We start from the raw sequence: 17661 nt of genomic DNA on the forward strand, positions 1-17661 counted from the left end.
TTGCCTGACTGCTAAGTACTTGCGGCGAGGTTACAAAGGGAGAAGTCAAAATGGCGCGTGGTTTGAAGTTTGTACAGATGTAGTAGAATCGGAGTTATTTGCCGATTATAGCCGTTCAAAGGATAAAAATTTAGCTATAAAATAACATGGTGCCATCTGATTTGTCCGAACCTCCGCGTTCGGAAGCTTCTAAAGTGAGGTGGTTCACAGAAGGGGTAAGTATTACCTTCGAATGCATACTCAGACTCGATCAGAAACTGTACATTTTAATTTATTCTCACGAGGTTTTTCGATCTGCTGGAGTTCAATCGCAAAGCCTTCTTTAAAACCCTTAAACATATGATAATGATTTATTGAATTTGCAACATATTGATTGCGCGAAACTTTGAAGATGATCTATTCTTTGCTCAGATCACTGTGCTTACTTGTCAATTTACTGTTTAAGATTTAGTCGTTGCCAGATATAAATGACAATAATCATCTTTAGGAAACTCGGTGGAGGACTGGCGCTGCTATTGCCTGGGTGATGATAATTCTTCCATGTACATTGTTAATATCTTCAACAGCAGCCTCTATAGATCTCTTTCATCCTGTTAACTGGATCTCAGGTATGCGTGCTTCATCTGTGATAACCTCTGGCTGATCAATCAAAATTATGAAAATGAAAATTACTTTCAAACAATACCATTCAAAACCATTTCATTGATGGGCTTCATAACACTCAACAGTCAAATGTTTTTTGATTTTAGTTTGCTTCGATTTCTCCCATTTCCTTCCTCTACAAAATCCAAAACCTCTTAATTCCAAAGTGATCTGCTGTAAGAATGTCTAAAGAACAGACATCAAACTGAATTAATAAATGTATGGTCAGTAAGAGCTTTCTCCAAGAGTTTTTCAGTTTCTCTGGTTTTCTCTCCTCTACAAAGCCAATATAGTCGAACCTCTCTATATGGACACCTCTCTAATACAGACAGTTTCCTATGTACTGACAAAGTTTTCATACATTTCCTTCAAAAAAAGCCTCTATAATACAGACCCTCTCTAAAACGGATAACGGACACTAAATCTCTTCCCTAGGGAGCAAATTCATAGAAATTTAACCTCTTTATCAAGGCCAATTTGATACGTTATAGTAAGTTCCTAGGTGCAGTATTTTGTTTTGTTTCAAAACCTGTATGTACAGCATGTAACTGAGAAGTACAGTAAAGTAAATCATTTTAGATTCAGAAATTCACAAGACACTCACTTTTACATACATACATACTTTTTTTGGCTCATCCCCATGGGGTTTTTCAGAGTCAATTTTACATTACAAAATTAAAAACTAAGTACATGACAATAATAAAAGAAGATAAAGGTTAATAAAATTAAATAAAGCAGTCATTCAGAAGCTTTTGCCTGAGTAAGCACTTGAAATCCATCATGGATGGGCTAAGTTTGAGCATAGGCTGCAACTCATTCGACAGAGAGGTCGCTCTATATTGATATTGAAAGGTCCTTTGGCCGCTAGCAGTATGGAAGAGTGGTATGTTCAAAAGTTGAGAGTTTCTGGTATTCCTTGTCGAGACGGCGGATCTTCTGACAAGCTTAGATGTCAAATACTCCGGTGCACAACTCGTCATGAACTCTACACTGTCAGTGGAGACTATGGTATAAATTAAAAGTAACATCATCATGGTGACCTCTCCCAGACGGACACCTCTCTAATACGGACACTTTGCTCTGTCCCTTTGGTCTCCATATTAGAGAGGTTCAACTGTAACTCAAAATACTAAAAGTGATCAGCTCATTTGCTTTTTATGTCTGTTTTAAGCCACTACTTGAATTTGTGAATCCTTTCTGTTTTCATTAATGCTTACTCATTTACTGTTTGTTTGTCTTTGCAGAATGCCTATCCTTGGTTTTAAGCTTCTCATTTTGGACATCTGTTTGTTTTTATTGTACTGTTAGTGTTGCAGTATTGCTTTCCTATGCTAAATTCAACACAGGTAAGTATTTACCTTTGTTCTCTAGAAGTGAGAATCTATGAGGATCAAACCAAGGAAAATTATTCTAAGAGGGCAAGCTTTAAAGCACAGTTCTTGTGGAAAAAAAATCTTGACAAGGTTGCACTAACAGAAAACATATGCTTAGAACACACCAGGGATCGACATTTACTTTTCACATTGAGGATATTACAGTTCCTCTTTTGTTAGTCAACCTCTTTAAGATGGATATCATTGAGGATTGGAGATCATGGATTGGGATTAAGGATTGGGGATCATGGATTGGGGATCAAGGATCAAATTTTTAATGTGAAATTTCAAATTGACATGGTAATGTTAACTACTGCAACCGAGGCTTTTTTAAATAAATCAAGAACAATACCAATTTTTGGTTTAGCAAGAGAGCGTAGATTCATTGAACATGTCTGACCGGACCGGTTAGGTCCACACAGTCCAATACATGTACATGGTGTCTGTTTTAGAGAAGTGTCTATTGAGACAAAGCTGATAATAATCATAGTTTTGCATGTATTAATTTTGTCATGCTTCTCTATGTTATTAATATCTTTTGCTTGCTACCACTTCGGTCTGTAGTGGTTTTCTTGATGTTTAGGTTTTTTCTTAATCTCACTCAGATCATAATTCCAGGAGTTTTATTAAGGGCCAGGTATGTGGCAAAGTGACCTGCTGTGAGAATGATTTTGCTTGCCTGGTTTGACTATCAAGAGGAAAGTTTTTCATATACAGACGTTCAGTTCAAAAAGTTTTGCCTGCCTGTGAAAACCAGTCACCCCTCCTGCTGAAAATGTTAATGAAACCCTTGCAATTCCCTACCATTTGTGATATCATCTGTACTTCAGTTCTGTATGATAACACAGAAAACAAGAATCTGAGTTACCTTATTTCTCATTATTTTAGTGAGAGATGTAATTCACCAAACACAAGTGGCAGCCATCTTGTTTCCTCTTCACCCTGCCAGGATGTTTCACATGCTGTTGTTCACGACATGTGGCAGTCTTTCTGCCTGGTGCTTTTTAGGAATAATTGGAGGAGAAGAAGACTACTTAACCAGATTATGTGAAACGTAAGTAAGGAATGTTAATAGAGTGATGTTATTAAGTGCGTTCTTGAGCGACTTTCAAAAAGGCACTTGATTAGTATCATTATGCACTGTAATTCATCATAATTTAATCATGATAATACTTAACTGTAGTTTACAAAATAAGGTACTAAATGATTTCATATACAGATGTAGAAGAGTGCATGTTTCTGACAATGTTGGAGGAATACACAAAATGGGATCATGACTTGTGTACTCAGGGCATCCACAGTCAAGTAGCGATCGATACCCTCAATCAACCCTCGATCAATACTTGATCAACGTGTTGGTTGACACTTGGTCGACATCTCAGTCAAACATTGGTTGAGAGTCCACTAATTTTCGCAGTTATGCCATTGAATATCGATCTATACATATGAGTCAGTTGACACTCGGCAGTATATTGACCAACACTCAATCAAGTGTCAATCACATGTCGATCGAGATGTTGAGCAAGTGTTGATCAAGATATCGATCAAGTGTTGATCAAAGATCGATCAATGGTATCAGTCAACACTCTACTGCAGATGCCTTTAGTGCACACTATCCACAAAATGTTTATTAATCAGTTGCCTTTGGTTGGTGGTTTATAAGCTCTTATCCCCTTGATTTTGATATTTTGCACTTTCAGATCAGAGGAATTCTGCTTGAATGAGCACCTTGTTTTTGGAATTCTTTTTGGAGCTTGGCTGGTAAGCACATATTCAAAGATCATGACTGGGGATGTTGGTAAGGACCAGCTGCCAGCAAATTTCACCAACAGAAGGAGAACTTAAATCCGGCTGAAATTTCGCTCAAAAACTTTGCAGCTGCTAAGGCCAGATGGACTTGTTAATGAGCTGGCTGTTTTCGCTGCTGCATTCCTGAATGATGATACAAAACAATAATGATTAGTAGTCCATGGTCTCAAATTAGTATAGGTAATCATACAGTTTTGAGTTCAATTTGGAATTAATTTGCACGAGTGAGTTTTGCAAAAAGCTGAAATTGCACGAGTTGCTTCGGCGAGTGTAATTTCAGCTTTTTGAAAACCTCACAAGTGCAAATTAATTCCAAATTGAATGAGAAAAAGCGTATGATTACTTATTAATAATATAAACATGAAAAAAATTGCATGGAGGAAATGCTGAAAGACCTTTCTTGAAGCCATTTTTTCCCATTTGAGAAAACTTTTTTCAAAGTTTCTGCACAAAATTTTTGTCATCATTTTAAGTAATATCATTGGCTTCAAAAATTTCCTACTGTCTTTCAGCCAATCATAATCCAAAATTACGATGTGTAATTTGTACTGGTGTTACACTTTTTCAACCGTTGTTACACTTTTTGCAGTGGTGTTACGTTTGAACTGCACTGCTCTAAGCCAATCAGAATTGAGTAATTTTGTCATGAATATTATTATTCCAGTGAATGTATGTTGATAAATTTTGGCTGAAGTTTGCAAAGGAACCTTTAGGTGCCTCTATTTGTCCATGAAAAAAAATGTCCACTTAATCTTTCCATCACACTCACAAAATCTTTGGAAAGTACAATGATTCATTGTTATTGCTTAATGTTACTGTTAATAGCAGTGTGTTAGATTATTTATTTAGTCAGACCAATCAGTGTCTACTTTAAGCTAGTTCTGTGTAGAAGAGTGACTCTAAACTACATTTGTCATTGATTACTACTGTATTTTAGGGGTTTTATTCCAGTCTAAAGTTCTTCTTGAAGAAGGAATTTCATTTTGTATTTCCAAGAGTTCAGGTAAGTCTCTCACTGTAGTCCTTTAATATTTTGCTTTTGTTGTCTGTTCTCTTACATAACATGGTAATGATCTCACAATGTCCATGTGGTAGGTTTGGATATTTTCTGGAACTACACAATCAGAAATCTCTCATTGTGCTAAGAGAGACAGTAGTGAAATTTCAGCCCAAGAACTCCTTATTCAAATAAAATAGAACTTCAGAGGTCTGTGAATATTTGTTGGTAATTGGTGAACTCTTCTTAAGAACATATTTATATGATCATGATAACTTATTTTTAGTTATTTATTATGGTAACCTGACTGTATGGTGATAAACATCTTTGGCAAGCTCAGTAATATTGGTTTTGTCATTGATTTGGTAGTTTCACATTCGCGTTTTCTCATTGTTTAATTTTACCGCTTTTACTTTAATAGCAAAAAAGATTTTTCCTGATAAAGATGTCGTTAGGATCATGTATAAAGCAGAGTATTGTCCAGTGTGTTAAGGTAAGACAGAGAAAACACCAACTTCTGTAGAATTAAGAGCACAAGTGGTTAGCACAGTAGACTCTGGATCAAGCAGACTGTGTTTGATTCCTGGCCAGGGTTTTTGTTCTTTGTCACTAGCTTGTATTGATTTGAAGTTGTTTGTGTTTTACTTACTCTAGGCATGTGGATTGTACTATATTTTATATTACTTGTTCGGTAAGTTTTTGTGGTTTTTATTTTATTTATTTTTTTTCCATTTTACCTTGAATTGGTAACATAACGTTTCATGTGAGTTTGCTTGACTGTGTTTTTTTTTGTCCAATCAGAAATATTGAGTTCTTTGCCCTAAGAGTGAAGGTTTTAAATGAATTATCAACATCTCAGTGTGTCTGCATATGTTGCCTTATGTTCATGTGCTAGTGAAAACCAGCCTTTCATATTTACTTGTCTATAAGAGCTTGAAGCATATTTCAGTCTTAGTAATGTTATGTATTGATCATGACATATCTCTATTTTAATTTGTCTTAATCACAGGTAACATTCCTAGAGATGCTTTGGCCAACATGCTTGATGCTCCTCTGGACAAGTAACTCAATTTTCCTCGCCTTGTTTTAGTTTATTTGTTTATATTTAATTATCAATCCAGGCTTGCGTTTCCACTGAATCATAATAGATGACTCCCTTAGTTGTTTTCAAAGGTGTTTTTATTCTGCCTTAGTGTGCAATAAACTTAGTTTGTAATAAATTATGTTTACCTTGAAGTTAAGTTAATCACTGAAGAAATTTAAATTTGGAAAGCTGATATGTTTTATGAATAAGCTCGTTGTTGCATCAAAGTAGAGATTTAGGGCTGAGTGTCTTAATAAACTGATGGTGGAAATTGTCTAAAAATAGCCAAAAGGTGGCCAAGAAAAACTATGCGGAAAGCTATGTTTTTTAGGGAACAGTATTGTGCAGTTGTTTTTTGTAACCAAATATACTTGTAACACCTTAGGGTTATCTCAGTGATTTCACTTTTTGGCTCTGCCACTTCATATTTTTATTCATAGAACAAGTAGCTATAGCAATTCATTCATTTTCACTCATCCTGCTTTCTTATATCCATGTTTTCAGAAGTGTCACGCTGCTCAACACAGTATATGGTTTGATGAATGTTTCCCAGTTTTGGCATCTTCTGACAACAGGCTCACTGATATTATTTGTGTGGACATTTGGCAAAAGACTCCTTGTTATCTTTCACACACAGGTAAACAAATGACCTACCATGTGTAACGCTATTTGAGAAATAAAAAACATGACCTTGTTTTTATCTAGGTTTAGTATAAATCTACTAACATTCTATCACAAATGGCATTCTCTAATTGGCTACGCTACTCACTATTCTGTTGTAGATAGTGAGTAGCGTAGCAGTGAGTGCTTGTTAATGAACTGACAGAGGCCTCTTTGCGTTTTTGAAGTGTCCATGAAGAGGATTTAGATAAAATTTTGAACGACTAGTAGATTTGCACTAAAACAATTAGATTATTCGCTCTTGATTTCTATGCGTGATAGTTGACTCTGGCTGTGCCCTCATCAACTATCATGTGGTAGAAATCTTGAGCTCATAATCTAATTGTTAAACAGAAATATGAGTGGAAGTTTGGGAGAAGAAGAAATGCTGTGGGAACCGAGCTGACAGGCGAGTGTTTCCACAGCTTTTTGGAGTGCAAAGGACAACCATTACATTGTTCTCTACTTGCATTACATGCCAACCAATAACCATTCTCTGCCTGGTATTTTCTTCTTATCAGTCAAAGGGACAAATAAGTGCGCAGCATTGCCCCATATAATGGCTTCAGGGGAAAATATGTTACATGATGAACAGCCATAGTGTCAGTTATCATGCAAATTGATGATGTTAGTTCTTGTTGATTTACTGATGAGCTAGCATGTATAATTTTTTCTTTCAGTTATATACATTCCCAGTGGAGTCTTCATTTAGTCATCAACAGGATCAAAGTCTTTGTGTTGTGATCAAGAACAAAACAGTACCTCTGTTAAAGGTACCCTTGAGAAACAGTCAACAATTAAATTGATTGGAAATACTTGCAAAAATGCATCCTAAACTTTACTCAATAAGTTCCTGAGATACCCTGTACATTCTTATATGTGATAGAGTTACATGTGGATAATTAATTAGAGATGATTGTAGTATGTGGAAGTGTGTAAAAAAATACTTGTGATCATATCATAAATAGCTCAATGCTGTATGACCCCTAGTTTAATACAGACAGTTACAAACAGTTATTTTATATGACATTACCTTTCTCCTCTTTTTCTTCGTCAGTATCTTGCAATGTTTGACCTGTGCCACTTATCTCAGTTCAGCAGCACAAGAAGAAAGCAGATTTTCTCTCTCAGTCAACCAAGTAAGATATTAGATTATAATCAATCCACAGTGTAAGATTAATTATTACATGACATAGGCATGTAGTGTCGGATGTTAGAATGCAAATATGCACTAAAACGAGTGCAAATACAAAATTTGATCGCAACACAGAGAAAATATTTTCCTCATGCAAATGTACAGAATCCACCAAAAATTCAGCAAGGCTAAAACAGATTGGTCAAAGAAACAATTTTCTAAAAGCAATTTTCTATTTCATTTAGAAAACTCTGTGAAAAAAATGAAAGGAAAATCACCTGACGTATGTATTTCAGTTATAAAAGATAAAAATTATCTTTGCTCATGCCATCACTAAGTCAATGGCTCATGCTTGTTCTGTGTTTCCATTGAGTTACAAAAGTAAAGCTTTTAGCATGCACTTTTTTACAGGTTGTTTTCTAACAGACTTCGTTAACTGTATTAGCATTAGAGGCATGCATTTCATCCAGAGAATTGTAAGTAGGTAAACACCCGAATCATTTGCACGCATTGCTTGCCTATAATTCTGGACGATATTGTTTGACCTTGTTGTACAGGTGGCCGACCAGACAACTGGACAATTGTATCAACAGAATGTCTCTCCCTTATTGAATCTCTTACAACAAAGCTGTCGGCAGAAGTTTCTCTTCAGGTTCATCTTCAGCAGCCTCCTCTGGACCCCAAATTTCTGGGTCCTGCACTCACCAATGGACATGCAAATGGACATGCCAATGGGCATGTTAATGGGCATGCAGGTTTGAAATAACCTCAGTCTGTTATTTTGCTTTTCTTTGCACTCTAAACTATATCTCCTAAAGTTGCCAAATATACAAACTTTTAACAACGTTTTCAAAAATTTCAACTTGGAAGAAATTAAAACTCAACCACCAACGCAGGAAAGTGCTTTTTTGTAGCTTTCATTTTCATGGTCACACTTAAGCATTTTATTCACAGGCACAGACTTTTTGTTGATGGTATGTTTTTGAATGCAGTACTTGTTCAAATTTTCTAACCCTTGGCAGTTGGGATTCCTCGAGTTTTGACACTTGGCAAAAATATTGCTGCAACACGAAATCATTTTTCAAGATCGAGAAACTCTAAATTGGAGTCACTGATCTACAAGCTTGTACAAATTCAGCAAATAACAGTTATAACTTTTTTAAGTTTATCATTATAGTTTTACGATGATTTGAAGTGTTTACCTACTCCTATACTTTTGATTCTTACTCTAATATAAAGTACTCTTCTTAGTTACAAGAACATGTTTGATCTTTAAACTGAGTCAATATGTCATGCATAAAGTAGTTAGTATTGACCAATATTGCGTGAAGTCTTTTATATACAATTATTTCTCCATTTCAGGACAAAGCCCTCCTGTGTTGTCCAGTCCAAATCAATCTCCCTCAAGTGTGTCAAGCGTAACAAGAAGACAACAGTCATTATCATCTCCAGGAGCAGTTCATCTTTGGTCTGAGAAAACTGGTAAGATGTATTAATTTTCACACTCTAAGATCCTGTACTGCGATCAGGATAAACGTTTTCTTGCTTGAATGTGACCAGGAACTTCCTTTATGCAAGTTGTTCTGTTTATAAACTTAAAGTAATTAGCTTGTGGCCAGGACCATTACTCAGTGTCTGCCAAGGAGAAGTGAAACCGTATAGGAACTTGGGAATTGTGTGTTTTGTCGTCAGGTCTGCATTTGTGGAGGTAGACTTTTGTTCCTCTTCCTCGCATTATTGGGACTCAGTTTTGACTCACTGAGTGCCAAAAGAGATTTTTCGCAGAGAGTTTTTCGCTTTCTGAGCTCAGCTTTCACATCTCGACTCGTGGACAAGTCCTGAGTAGATTTGAACCTTGGACGACATCTTATGATTTTACACGTTTCATAATGTTGGGATTTAACTATCTTGTATTGCTCTCTTAGATAGCGCACTGAAAATGCCGTCTCCATTGAAGCCTAGACAAGACAACAGTTTAATCAGCCGTGTTAGAAACAAAACGATCGACAAGGTACAAACTGAATTAATACACATAAAGCAAAAATAAGATATTTATATTCTTATGACAGTAGGGTCCCAGATAGTGATATAACTTTCTCAAACTCATTAATAATTCATCAAGTTTAAACAAGGGAGATCATGACCGTGACGGTGTTTGGATATCTGATCTTAATTAGCATAGATTTTTACGATTTACTTCTCCGTTTTCTTCCCAGTTCAAGTTTTGGTTTAGAAGACATATCAAACACTCAAGACAGTGTTTGACCACACTTCCAAACACATCGAGGTTCGTCAAAAATACTCCGCTGCGCGTCGTATTTTCAATTCTCTTCTCGGTGTTTGGAAATGTGGTCAAACATGGTCTTTCGTGTTTGATATGTTACTTCAACACCGCTGGGTATCAAAAATTCATGTAGTGTTTGTGAGCGTAGTTTTAGGCTCTTCAATATTCTACCAAGAGTAGATGACATTATCCCATCCTTCCTTTCTTTTTCTGTTTTTTCATATGAGGTGGATGATTTGGCTTGGAGGCTAAACCAAGTTCCGCACAACGTAAGTTCTTGATAGAAGTCGTTTTAGTTCTCAAATTATTCAGTGTGGTGAAAATGTTTTTGTTAATTTAGATTAAACCAATATCTGTGACAAAGTTTTTTTCATTACTCATCTGTTTTTTTGTCCAACTCTTGTGTCTGGTTCATTTAGATTGCTCGTAGATTAAAGCAAAGACCTATCATTGGGTTTCTGTTTGATGAGGTAAGGTTAATGAAGGATTATATCTCTTAAAGGAGCTCAATCACGGTATTTTGAGTTATTTTGGCCACGTACAAAAGTACCTGTAGATTGAAGGAAACCTGAAAATAATAGTTTTCTTAGATAGAAAAACACCAAAGAGATAGTAATAAACCATAAAGAAACAAAGATGGTTGAGGATGTAGAAGATTAACACGGATTACAAAAGACGAACTTGAAAAAATTTGGCTAAACTTTTCAAGATGCGCAAACCGTGAACTCTCTATATCAGTCCCTCCAAGCTCCTGAACGTTTGTACAAGAGAGGCCTGGACATCTGTGTAATCTGGTACCCAGATCTTCTCATTCTTCGGAAATACCTGGGTACGAGTATTAGCTCCCGGCCACAGCAATGCGTTTTCGTTTGAAAACGCATACTGTTTGATGTGTTGTCGCCCATCGTCCACTCTAAAACGACCGAAAACGCTGATGACGACGGAGGCTGTCGAAAACGGTTTCGAAAGTGGAGTGTTATAAAAATGTATTGTTTTGGAAACACCCCGTCTTTAGTGCGGACAGTTGAAAACGGAGGTTTTTGAAAACGGTGACGAAAACAGCGCTATCTACTGTCGCATCCATCAGGGTGTTCGGGCGTCTTAGTGTGGACGATAGGCGGAAACGCATCAAAAAGTATACGTTTTCGAATGAAAACTAATTAGTGTGGACAGGTGAAAACCAAACGAAAACGCTAGTGTGGACGAAGATGTTTTACTTCGTTTTCTTCGAAATGAAAACAGAGACTTTTGAAAGCGCATTAGAGTGATCGGAGCCTTACACACATTTAGACACAAATGTTCATGCTGACAAAGTATTTGAGATGACCACCTTGTGTTGGGGTTATTTGCTTTTCAGATCCCAGAAGCACGAACTCAAGCTATTTTTACTGACTGTCAGCTTCACATCTGGGCTGTAGAAGGTAGGTAAGAATGCCTTTCGAAATAAAAGCTTCTTCGGAGGTTTCTTCTAATATCGCAGTTAAATCGTAACCGGTTATCGCTGGAGTGGCTAGTTTTTAACAACAAGGGACTTGTTATTTGAAAATGTGAACCACCTCTTGTTACTTGTTTTCTTTACTAATGCTCTTTATGTTGTCCCGTTTCCTTTTTAGTTCTCTCCAGACTTGTTGCATGGTCGTACACGGAAGACACATTTGGTGTGGTGCAAAAGGTATTTCATTTTTTACTGCATCGATATAAAACTGAATTGGGCATTCCAGGTTTTTCGGTAGAGCGGCAGATTGCCTAATTACCTTTTAGGTAATTAATATTTAAGCGATTCCACTCGCTTACAAGCACACAACTGCTGCACACAAGGTTGTTTATAAACTGTAAACCTCCAAACGATTTTACAGCGGATTACCGTTAAAGTTAGGTGGGGCGAAAGATTGTCTTTTCACGGTATATGTGAGCAATGTTTTTTAATGCACAAACCTTTTTTTTTTCACATTTGTTTTCCTTGTGTTCTTAATCCAGATCGCCTTTTCTTTTTTTCATTTTCAGAGCCTCCCAAAAATCTTTGTCTCACTCTTAAATTTACTGCAGGTGGGATATTCAACACTGCTTTTACTATCTGAGTTGACTTGTTGCTTTGCTTCACATTCAAGCACTACCGAAATAGAAGACGCCGATGGTAGCCATTGTCTTTGAAAAGAAATTGTAACAAAATAACGCGGAAGTAATTTTGCAAACACATTATGCTTAGGCAATGCACAACGGAATCAATTCGTTATTTCTCTTACGGGACAACCCATGCACGTACCAATGGTTGCGGATTTATTCTTGGAGTTTTGATCAAATCATTACGCCGTGAGCGGTTCTCAGTTGAGTGTCGAAAGTAATCAGGCAATTACTTTGTTTTTGGTGTCGGGTTTGGTTTTACTACCGTTTGAGATTGGCTGAGTAGTCTAATTGGTAAATAATTGGTTTGGTTTTACGACGCAGTTGAAAACCGCCATAAACTGAAGAAATAACGTGTTTTTTGATTGGCTCTCTTGTGTTTCTAATCATGCTTTTGTGACAGGCATTTCTAAAACTGGTTTAATAAACCTGTTATTGCTTGTTTTGTATTCAGGCTTTGGACCAGCATTCCAAGCTTTCCTTGGCATTAACATCAAAACCAGAAATCCAAGCCAGGCCCCGTCAGCCCCAGGGCTATCAGCTGAGAACAAGTACGTGATACTTACCTTTTTCACAACATATATGCTCTGTTTTTGTTTTTTATTTCTCTAACTTACACTAAACCTGTATTTTTTTACGCTTTCCAGCACTCGTGTCCTCGATTTACAGAATAACCAACATTTTCCACGAACATTTACGGTAAGTTGCTAGTCTTTTATTGACATAATAGTGGACTTGAATTCGTGTGACTTTCGAGAAACGAACATTAAATTTGTTTCCTTGTAACTTAAAGTTGTAAACTTGTGCAAAGTGGCATTTCTATAGTGTTTTTCAAGAATTTTGCATAGCGCTTTTTTTTTTCATTTTTATTGGTATGGTCGTCACCAGATTAGAAAGAAATCGTGCCTTAAAGGAGCGTCAGTCACAGTATTTTGAGTTTTTTTGGCCATGTATAAAATTACCTTACATTGAAGAAAACCTGAAAATAATAGTTTACAAAGATAGAAAAACACCAAAGAGCTAATACTAAACCATAAAGAAACAAGGATGGTTAAGAATGGAGAAGATTGACACGGATTACGAACGAAGAACTTGAAAAATCGAGGCTACACTTTTCAAAATGCGCAAACCGTGACGAAACTCCTTTAACTAGCAGATTTTGTCTTGATGTATTATGAAATTCTCATACATCGCATTAAAAAGAAATGTATGTGAATCGGTAAGGAGAATTGATATTTCCAGCTTGGGATCGCAAGGATTGACATTTCTCTTGCTGTGTTGTTGTTTTTCACAGGAATATTCCGATGGCCGTGGAACATGAAAAGAAGCTTGAATCGTTTTTGAAATTCAGAGAGTAGGCGACGAAAAATCAAAGTTTACTTCTGGCAAAAAAAAAAACCTTTCAAAGAAATGATAAACTACCTGTAAAAAAAGTAGAGTATATGATGATGCCGTTGACCTCATTCAGTTTGCGTTGAAAATATGTTCTTTTGTAGCTGACCTTGATAAACAACAATGTATTGTTTTAGAACTAGGGCGTAGGGACGTTTGTCGGACCTTTTCGGGACCCTTTCGTTAGGGCGACAGTGTGACGCAAGCGTGCGAGTGTTGACGTGGTATTTTGATTGGTTAATGTAAAAAGTCGGAAAATCTTCGTGTGTTTCTCCAAAAATTCGCGAAGAACAACCTTTGTTTACCCAGTCTGGATTTTTCACCAAAATCTGAAGTTCAATTTCAGCGAACGGGTTTCACAAAGCAATTTCATATGAAGAAAAAGGCAGAAATAGAATTACGTCTTACTTTAACTAAAATTGTTTGGATAGGAAGCGTTACTGTTTGTATAGTTAAAGAATCGTGAGTTCCTTAGCTTGGGGAGTTGAAAAATGTAAGTTCAATAAATTAGATTTACATGAAAAATGTCTAAGGAATGATTTCATTATGTAATTAAAATTGACGTATAGAATTCTTTTTCAATTAGACGCAATTACCATTAACCAATGATCCTAATTAGCTAAACAATTAATATATGCAACAGAACTTAATGGGAAATTAAGTTTGGAGCAAAGCTAACGAGAGGTAACGTGCCTTTAAGCAAAGGTTCGAAACTTTTCAAAATGGCGTTTGTTACGATTTCAAGCTGGACTAAAAAATGTCCAAAGGGTTGTTTTTTGACAGCTCTCGGTGTTGGGAGCGCGGCGCTTGCCGTGGCTGTCGCGTACAAGGCTGTACAGGCGCGGGGCAAGTCTTCGGAGTTTGATGACCGCGGTTTCCCCGCAATGGCTGACTATCCCGATCTTCGCCACCATAACAATCTCATGGCGAAGCATCTGACCCCCCGGCTTTACAGCAAACTTCGCGATAAAGTCACCGCAAGCGGTTTTACATTGGATGCGGCTATTCAAACCGGAGTCGACAATCCAGGACATCCGTTTATCCTTACTGTGGGAGCCGTCGCCGGAGATGAAGAATCGTACGATACTTTCGCGGAGCTTTTTGATCCCATCATCGAGGAGCGACACAACGGCTTCAAAAAAACGGACCTGCACAAAACTGACCTGGACTCATCCAAGATCCGTGGCGGGAAATTTGACGAACGTTACGTGTTGTCCTCGCGCGTGCGCACGGGACGATCGATTCGCGGGTTCAGCTTGCCGCCTCACTGCTCACGCGCAGAACGAAGAGCGGTAGAGAACATCGTGTGCGAGGCTTTAGATGGACTCAAAGGTGAGTCTCCTTAAAAAGACTAAGAACTCTGTTGGATGCAAAATGGTTTTCAAAATGAGTAAAACCGAATAATAACCGGGTGAAAAGAAAGAAAAATGCAAAAGAAGTTGTAGGAAACTGTAGATTACGACCGATGGTCAAAATTGTACAGGATTGAAAGAGATTGCAAATATCATAACTTTTGTCGATAGGACTTGAAGTTCAAGCGATGTTTGGTGAGAAACTGGTCCGCCTCGTTTGAGGTGAAAAGAAAGTCTCTTCGTTTTGTGACTAAGATTTCAGCATGAGTGCGAACTTTCCCAAGATAAAATAACTTTATCCAGTGTTTAAGGCCTTCTAAACGAATTTGATTTGAAACCGGCCCAAGACCCAATTTTTCACGGTCTCTCATTACTAATGGCGGTAAAACAATCACTAATTAATTATTAACGGCTCGAACGCGCGCTTTTATTGGTTGAAAGCCATAAACAGAAAATCAAAAAAAAAAATAACTGTAAGGACAAAAATTGCGTACAGCTTTTTTCACGTGTCAACTCATTCACGGCAGTTTGAGCTACTCTGACCACGTGCAAAATTACCTTTAAATTGAAAGTAACCTGAAAATAATAGTTTACTAAGATATAAAAACACCAAAGAAATAATAATAAACCATAAAGGAACAAGGATGGTCAAGGATGTAGAAGATTGAAACGAATTACAAACGACGAACTTGAAAAATTTAGGTTAAACTTAACGTAGCTCCTTTAATCTGGTTATGTTCGAATGCCTGTGTTTCCTTCTTAAATATAAACAGTATAAAAAAGAAAGTGATGTTGAGTTGCCGGGATAACCCCACGATTCTTTTCAAAAACGTTCAGGTAACCTGTCTGGGAACTACTATCCGCTGAACGGCATGACCGCAGCCGAACAACAGCAGTTGATCGACGATCACTTCCTGTTTGACAAACCAGTCTCCCCGCTTCTCACGTGCGCTGGCATGGCACGTGACTGGCCTGACGCGCGTGGAATCTATCATAACAACGACAAAAACTTCCTTGTTTGGATCAACGAGGAGGATCACACGCGCGTCATCTCCATGGAGAAGGGAGGTGACATGAGGGCAGTGTTCGATCGCTTCTGTAAAGGTCTCAATGAAGTGGAGAGACTTATTAAGCGTAAGGGACATGAGTACATGTGGAATCAGCATCTGGGATATATTCTCACTTGTCCTTCTAATCTTGGGACAGGCCTTAGGGCTGGAGTGCACGTGAAGCTACCCAACCTGGCCAAGGTAAGAAAACTGCGAATGCCCCCTCCCCTCTACCTCTACCTCCCCAATGGGAAGGAAATTGCTATATGAGCAGATTTCAAGTTTCAGATACATACTATTTTAGACTTCAAGCTGTTTCTTTTTTCGCTCAAAAATCGTCGAGTGAAAAGCGTTCGTACAACTATAGAGTCGCAACTTTCTTACCGAAATATTCAGTTAGTCTGGTTACAGATTCTCTCTGTCGTTGTAAGGTATTTTACAAGAATAGAACCCCTCCTTTCTTCCCGACCCCTATACTCTATCCTTAATTATCTCTCTCTACAAGCTATTAAATTATAGACGTGGAATAACTGTTAATTATAGCTGTGGATTACACTACCACAAGTTGGCAAATTGCCTTTGTTGAGAATAAAAAGTAGCGTTACAAAAGCTTTCAAAAAAACGTTTTTAAACAATGTATTGCGGAAATGAAACTCGGTACTGTCTGTCGTGGGACTGGTTCAGTTAATTCTATACATAAAACTGAGCATCTTTTTTTCTCCTTCAGGATTCAAGATTTGGCGAAATTCTGGACAAACTGAGATTGCAGAAACGCGGAACTGGTAAGAACTCATGCTTCAGGGCTGTACGTTTTTCATTTATTTTCCATCGCAATCGTTCTACATGTTTATGTTGCCTTTTTCTTTTCAGGCGGTGTTGACACAGCAGCCGTGGGCAGCACATTTGACATCTCCAATTCTGACCGTCTCGGCTTCTCGGAGGTGCAACTCGTCCAGAGCGTGATTGACGGCGTCAATCTTCTCATCAACATAGAGAAGAGGCTGGAAAAGAACAAGGCCATCGATGACCTTATCCCCAAATAAGGAAGTCGTGACGTTTGCTGGGTTTTGCATCTGCTTTCTTGCATCGCTTTCTCGCAGCTGTGCTTTAAACTGCTTTAGAAACTGAGGCTTGTCAATAATCATTAATTAATGAAGCAGCGGTCACCATACGCGCGCGTGATTATATATTAGTGACCGCTGTGCAGTTTATCCGTGGCAGGCTTTGCTTGTCTGGCGGTGGGCCGACTGCAACTTGACAAGCCGCCTGAAGTGATAAAGCAGAAAACATGCTGATGTCTGACAAATGACTGGAATAAAAGAATTTAAAAAATACACCAAATTGATTCTTTGTGGATATTGCTATCGAATACTACACGGTTCTCAAAGTCATCCTTTCTATTTTATCCCGAAAAGTACTTTACTTGACGGACAAAAACATTTTTACAACATCCTAACCAACAAAACGATGTGATTAATTCACAAATCAGATATCAGAAAATCTCCTAGAGAAAGGACTTTACGCCGGTGTGTTCCCACCCCCTACCCTGTCAAGTCTCCTGTTTTGCGCTGGCGTCTAGTTCTCTCACGATTCTATCCGTGTGTTCAATGATGGAATAAAATTCGAAAAATAGAGGCCTGTGGACAGTGTAGTGCGGCCTTGTCTGTTTAAACGCTTGCCCACATGTGTGATGCATATATACCACTCACAAGCACTGGCAGATCGAGGCCAGGGGGAGGTTAAGGGGAGGGGCAAGCAAACAT

At 37.8% G+C, this 17661-nt stretch overlaps 2 protein-coding genes across 2 annotated transcripts; both read left to right on the plus strand.

Annotated features, from left to right (window-relative positions):
- The first annotated feature begins 14 nt into the window (after positions 1–14).
- LOC145467534 (nucleoporin NDC1-like) lies at positions 15–14022 on the plus strand. The gene is made up of 23 exons (XM_081451085.1): positions 15–215; positions 488–608; positions 1887–1988; positions 2904–3069; positions 3716–3776; positions 4762–4827; positions 5243–5314; positions 5476–5512; positions 5831–5882; positions 6410–6542; positions 7246–7338; positions 7623–7704; positions 8258–8455; positions 9063–9182; positions 9626–9711; positions 10212–10253; positions 10404–10454; positions 11342–11405; positions 11598–11656; positions 11989–12030; positions 12560–12656; positions 12753–12804; positions 13400–14022. The coding sequence occupies exons 1-23, from the start codon at positions 147–149 to the stop codon at positions 13461–13463; spliced, it is 1929 nt and encodes a 642-aa protein (XP_081307211.1). The 5' UTR covers positions 15–146; the 3' UTR covers positions 13464–14022.
- A 55-nt stretch (positions 14023–14077) lies between these two features.
- On the plus strand, positions 14078–17451 carry LOC145467535 (creatine kinase B-type-like). Its single transcript, XM_081451086.1, has 4 exons — positions 14078–14829; positions 15687–16099; positions 16626–16680; positions 16769–17451. The coding sequence occupies exons 1-4, from the start codon at positions 14220–14222 to the stop codon at positions 16939–16941; spliced, it is 1251 nt and encodes a 416-aa protein (XP_081307212.1). The 5' UTR covers positions 14078–14219; the 3' UTR covers positions 16942–17451.
- The last annotated feature ends 210 nt before the right edge of the window (positions 17452–17661 follow it).

This window comes from Orbicella franksi, chromosome 14, assembly GCF_964199315.1.
Source record: "Orbicella franksi chromosome 14, jaOrbFran1.1, whole genome shotgun sequence".
NCBI classification, from domain to species: domain Eukaryota; kingdom Metazoa; phylum Cnidaria; class Anthozoa; order Scleractinia; family Merulinidae; genus Orbicella; species Orbicella franksi.